This window comes from Homarus americanus, unplaced genomic scaffold (assembly GCF_018991925.1).
Source record: "Homarus americanus isolate GMGI-L3 unplaced genomic scaffold, GMGI_Hamer_2.0 scaffold23776, whole genome shotgun sequence".
Taxonomy (NCBI): Eukaryota; Metazoa; Arthropoda; class Malacostraca; order Decapoda; family Nephropidae; genus Homarus; species Homarus americanus.
In genome coordinates, this window is record NW_024730141.1 from 4,056 (window position 1) to 10,523 (window position 6,468).

The window sequence follows — 6,468 nt, forward strand, 5'->3', positions numbered from 1 at the left end:
GAGGCCCGTCAGTTCACCATCTTCACTGATCACAAGCCCCTCGTCCACGCCTTCGCTTCAGTTTCCCAGTCACATACACCTCGTGTCCTGCGCCACTTGGCTTACATCTCGGAGTTCTCCAGCGACGTCCAACACATTAAAGGCAGCCACAACGAGATCGCCGACGCCCTCTCTCGTTGTATATCCACCATTCTTCCCTCATCTCCACCCATTGATTATGGGCAGCTAGCCGCGGCTCAAGAGAAAGACGAAGACCTGGCAGCATACAAGACATCCCCCTGAGGCCTCATACTCCAAGAACTCCCTGTTCCTGGCACAAAGATAAAATTGTGGTGCGACGTATCCTGTGGACAGCCTAGACCGTTCGTGCCTCACGTCCACCGCCGCGCTGTTTTCGACCGCATCCATGGTCTCAGCCACCCGGGTATGCGGGCACTCCCAGCGCGCCCTCCTCACGCAACGTGTCGTCTGGCCAGCATCCAAGTCACAATGCTAAATGGGCTGCCCAGTGCCTGGCCGTTTCACCAGGTGGACAGAAGCAATTCCCATGCCCAACGCTACAGCAGAGACTACTGTCCGCGCCTTCATGTCTGGTTGGGTTTCCCGTTTTGGCCCCCCCCGCAACCGTAATCACTGACCGAGGAGTACAGTTTGAGTCACAACTGTGGCAGCACCTCCTACAGTTCCTCGGCACGTCTAGACAACGCACTACAGCATACCACCCTCAAGCCAACGGCATGGTAGAACGTTTTCACCGGCAGCTGAAGGACGCACTCAAGGCACAGCACGACCCTTACAGCTGGACTGATGCGCTTCCCTTAGTGTTCCTCGGCATCCGTGCGTCACACAAGGAGGATATGGATTGTAGCCCAGCAGATCTGACACTAGGCGAGCCCCTTCGGCTACCCGGGGATTTCTCACTCCCTCCTGATCCCAACCAAACCACTCCAGCCGTTCGTCACGACTTACTCCAAAAGCTACGACAAGCAGTTTCTGCATTCAGAGCTACTGCTCCACGCCAGCCTACTCGGCGCCCTCAACACATCCCTCCTGCACTACTCACAGCCGAGTATGTTTTCGTCAGGCATGATGCTCACCGCAACCCATTACAACGCCCCTACGATGGACCCTTCCAGGTGGTTACCCGTTCTGCAAAGTTCCTGACAATTATCCGGAATGGCAGACATGACACCGTCAGCATAGACAGAGTCAAACCGGCCGCCTTACCCGTCGGGCCCCCAGCCCAGCAGCACCATCAACAAACTACGCCTGCACCAGTCCACCCGCAGTTACCACCGGCAGCAACACCACACCCACGACATTTCTGGGCACCCTCTTTTCACCCTCATGTACAACCTGCTTCTGTCATAGAACCTGAACCTGTAATAAACCTCCCTCCTATCATAGAACCTGCTCCTGTCATAGACCCTCCTCCTGTCATAGAACCTGAACCTGCTCCTGCCATGGACCCTCCTCCTAACGCAGCCCCTGCAGCAGCAGGAGCACAACAACCATTGCTTGTACAACCTCCTCTAATCCCAAACCCTCTTTCTCCTCCTAATTCTCCCACAGGTTTTGTGTCACTGGACGGAGTTGTTACACGTAGCGGTCGAGTCGTACATACACCTGCCCGGTATGTGTTATGTGTGGGACACAACCCGGACAACATCCAGCCTCCCGCCGCGCCTGGAGGGGAGGGGGAGTATTGTAGTGGAATTCTCCACTACAACTGCGTAGCAGCCCACCACCAAGCGTATCCGCATTCCAATGTGCCGCCTCCCCTAGCAACCAAGCGAGAGCTGTCCCCAGATGTTACCGTATCTTAGCAACGAAACTAGTCACCGGCTACTTCTCGGGTTTTCCCAACATGACTCATAGAGGACTGGCGGCTGCTGCCGGGTGTATATAAGCTCTGTCTCTCCATTGAGATTCATTCTGACCATTCTTCCTGAACAAGCAACATCTCCTCCAGCAAGCTCCACGCTGTTAACATTTCATTCAACCAGGAGGCCAGCAACAGGCAACACCTTCTCTAACGAAGCTCCTGCACATCTACCTCCTTCAACACGATACTCCCGAACGTCTTCTAGTGAGCTGCTCCCCACACACGGCATCTCCAGCACCAGACTGTCTATCATATAACTTATATATTTTACAAGAAAACCACATTAGAGTTTCCTTCCATCCTGAGTGCTAGACAACTTTAATATCTCGATACCCCTACAACATCATGTATTATACTTATCATCATGGTGTACTACAGTACTTACATTCTATTAAAATCATTTGGTGTCAGGCCACCCCAGCAGCTGTACAGAGGGATGGGGAGCATTGTAGATATCTCAACTGATCCCAAACCCAGAACGAACAACCCTGTATTAGGTAAAGAAATTAAAACATACAGTACTAGAATATATATTTTGTAATATCAATGGTTGTATTAATTATATGTAATTGACTTTATTTCAGTAGAGTATCTTCATCATTTACCAATGACTCATCTGAAGATCAAATCCCACCTGAAGTTAGTTAAAAACGAAGGTCTATAACTGTATTAAATATAATTGAAGTATAAAAATCTAGGTACATCTGACCACACTACCATCACCACCATCACCAAGAAGTACGGTTAAAGAAAAAAAGTGGTGTTACACCCCACCTAGCATTATGTTCTGAAACCCATGATGAAGAATATGGGTAAAATAAGTGACAGAGTAGCTTCGAGGGTCGGGACTAAACGGAGAGCTTTACCAAAATTATTCGTCATGGGTTTCAGAACATAAGGAACGGAAAGTGTTAAGCGAATTTTTCTTTGACTGTAAATCTGACTGTATACTGCCACCACCCAGTGGCGTAGCTAGAGTGTGTGCCGCCCGCGGCCCTTGAGTTTGCCGCCCCCCCCCCCCCGTGCCTCCACAAAAAATACATATTGCACAGTGACTACCTTATATATATATATATATATATATATATATATATATATATTAAATATATATTTATATATTAAATATATATTTATATATTAAATAGTTGGTGTACCATTATAATATTAATGTACTTTCACATACTCAAATATAGTATGCTTTAAATACACACCAAACATACTTAAACTTTATAAGTAACAGTTAAACAAAAAGCAAAAACGACATATAGGATAGGGAAAAAAAGTAAAAAGTGTAAAAAATTAGGACCATCTTTATTTCTGAAATGAAAACTACAACTTTCTACAAAGTAACTTTTCTTGTTTTTTTGCTGGCAAATTCTTCAATGACATTGTCAAAAACTATTTCATCTGTCAATTGTCGCTCTATAGACAGTATGGCAAGATTTCTCAACCGCAAGGTGCTCATAGTAGATCTTAAGTAATTCTTGATCAGTTTTAGTCTCGAAAAACTCCTCTCACAGGTAGCAACACTAACAGCAATTGTTTGAAGTTGTTTCCTGAATCCTCAACAGGTTACAGGTTGTGTGTGTGGCGGGGGGCGCATAGCAAGGGTGTAGCTCATGACGTGGCCGTGATGATGTGGGTCAGGTGTTAGGTCAGACACGACAAGGATTAACTTGCCGCCGATACAAAGGGATGGATTAACGTCTCCAGTAGCTGCAGATATGGGTGATGAGCAGACCCAAAAGTGCCGCCCCCCCCCCTAGCTACGCTAGTGCGGCACCACCACACCACCACCAAGAGGTACACTAACCACACCACCACTAAGAGGTACACTGACCACACAACCATTAAGAGGTATATCAGAACACACCACCACCAAGAATTACATCTGACCACACCACCACGGTGAACGGTAATAAAGTCACAGGAAAAAAAGTCACAGAAAAAAAGTCACAATTTTGGCTAGGAAAAAAGTTACAGGAAAAAAAGTCACATTTAAGGTAATAAAACTAAAAATATTTTAAAACAGTTATTAACTGACAATACATGACTTTTACATATTGACAACACAATTTATATATGATGCATGTAGGTTAGGTTAGGTTAGGTTAAGTTAAGTTAGGTAAGGTAAGGTTAGGTAAGGTAAGGTAAGGTTAGGTTAGGTTAGGTTAGGTTAGGTTATATTGGGTTGGGGTAGGTGACTTTTTTCTGTGACATTTTTACCTGGATTCACCACCACCACCACCACCAAAGAAGTACATCTGTCAACACCACCACCACAACCACCAAGAAGTACATCTGACCACACCACCACCACTAAGAAGTACATCTGTCCACATAACCACCATCAAGAAGTACATCTGACCACACCACCATCACAACCACCAAGAAGTACATCTGACCACACCACCACCACCACCAAGAAGTACATATGTCCACATAACCACCATCAAGAAGTACATCTGTCCACACCACCACCACCTAGAAGTACATCAGTCCACACCACCATCACCAAGAAGTACATCTGTCTGCACCACCACCACCTAGAAGTACATCAGTCCACATCACCACCACCAAGAAGTACATCTGTCCACATCACCACCAAGAAGCACATCTGTCCACACCACCACCACTACCAAGAAGTACGTCTGTCCACACCACTACCACCAAGAAGTACATCTGTCCACACAACCACTACCAAGAAGTACATCTGTCCACACAACCACTACCAAGAAGTACATCTGTCCACACCACCACCAAGAAGTACATCTGTCCACACCACCACCACTACCAAGAAGTACATCTGTCCACACTACCATTACCAAGAAGTACATCTGTCCACACAACCACTACCAAGAATTACATCTGTCCACATCACCACCAAGAAGTACTTCTGTCCACACCACCACCACTACCAAGAAGTACATCTGTCCACACTACCATTACCAAGAAGTACATCTGACCACACCACCACCAAGAGGTACATTTGACCATACCACTACCAACGTATATATTTGACCACACCACCACCAAGGGGTACATCTGACCACACCATCACCAACATGTACATTTGACCATACCACCACCCCCAACAGTTATATGTACTTGATTGTAGTTTTGAATATACACATTATGATAGTTGTCATAAATGAGAAAAGTTTGAAATACCAAGCGTAAGGAGGAGGTGGAGCTTGACACAGGGGTGTGGCATGCCAAGGTAACCTAGCACCCCGTCCAGTCCTGCCACAGTAACCATGGTGTAGGTGCAGTCTGGCAGATGGTTACGTTCCTGCAGAGTTGTGTCACACACCTCCCAGCTGGCTGAGCTCTTTTTGTTTTTGTTTTGTTTGACGAGGTGGAGTGTGTCCTGGTCTTACTTGAGAGATCTGTATCTACACCCTAATAACAGGGTAGTGTTTTCCGCTCGTGGCCAGTGTTTGTACTGTTGATGTTAACCTCCACTGGAAATGCACATCATAGAACTTGGGTTAAGAAGCTGAATGTTTATAAAACAAAACAAAAATGTATGATCGAGAAATTCAGTATATTTCTAGAATATACAATATTGGGTTATCATTAAACAATCATAATTACAATAATTTATGACAGTTCAAAATAATTTTATTATAAACTTCTGATCCAGGTAAGAATTATGATGTCTGTAAACAACAAAAAAGGGTTCAAAAGGGGTCAAATCTCAAGGATTAAGAAGCGACAAGTCCAGAAAACTGTGCGGACAAACTATTTCGGAGTGGGAATTGTGAACTCTTGGAACAATCTGCCAGAGTGTTGTGACGGCACCGAGTGTAAGCTCTTCCAAGACCAGACTTGTCCAACTCTGGGGCAGGTACAGATACAGTCATGAATCAGTGCATACCCAGTACTTGCCAACAGTGTGTAACACAGACGTGACCGATCGCCCAAGCTTAATTGATTAGTGGCGAAGAGGATAAAAGAAAATTTGGAAAAATTTATTGTCTTTGGGCCTACCGTACTCTACAGTACTGTATTGTACTTCTAAGATCCATCTTCGCCACTGATTGGCTCGTTAGCCGCTTGGGCGGTCGGTCACGTTTCTGTTACGCACTGCTGGCAAATACTGGGCATCATTCGGTGTCCTTCAGAATTAGGCTATTTAGTACTGTACTATAAAAGATGATAGGCTAAATAATTTATGATTTTGTTACAGCTGCCACATGAAAATTAATTACCATTATATATATATATATATATATATATATATATATATATATATATATATATATATATATATATATATATATATATATATATATATATATATATATATATATATATATATACGAAAGATCCCCTGGAAAATATTAATAAGTTATCTAATTCCAAAATGAAGATGTTATTGAAAAAGAACCCCGATCTCATCAAACAGCTCTCTCAAATCAATCCCACTTTATCTTATATGTATGGATTGATCAAAACAAACAAGCTTAACAATCCATTACGTCCTATCGTGAGTTCTGTGGGTTCTGTTACTTACAAATTATCCAAGTGGCTGGTAAAGATGCTATTCCCTCTTACAGGCCAAATATCTAATTCACATA

General features: G+C 44.4%; 1 protein-coding gene across 1 annotated transcript; it reads right to left on the bottom strand.

Annotated features, from left to right (window-relative positions):
* Positions 1 to 2,270: 2,270 nt before the first annotated feature.
* Positions 2,271 to 6,085, bottom strand: LOC121866900 (the record flags this gene model as incomplete). The annotated part of the gene is given in 2 exon segments (XM_042366637.1): positions 2,271 to 2,373; positions 5,057 to 6,085. Coding segments are annotated over 2 exon segments (191 nt in total), but the record flags the coding sequence as incomplete, so codon positions are not given.
* Between the last annotated feature and the right edge of the window lie 383 nt (positions 6,086 to 6,468).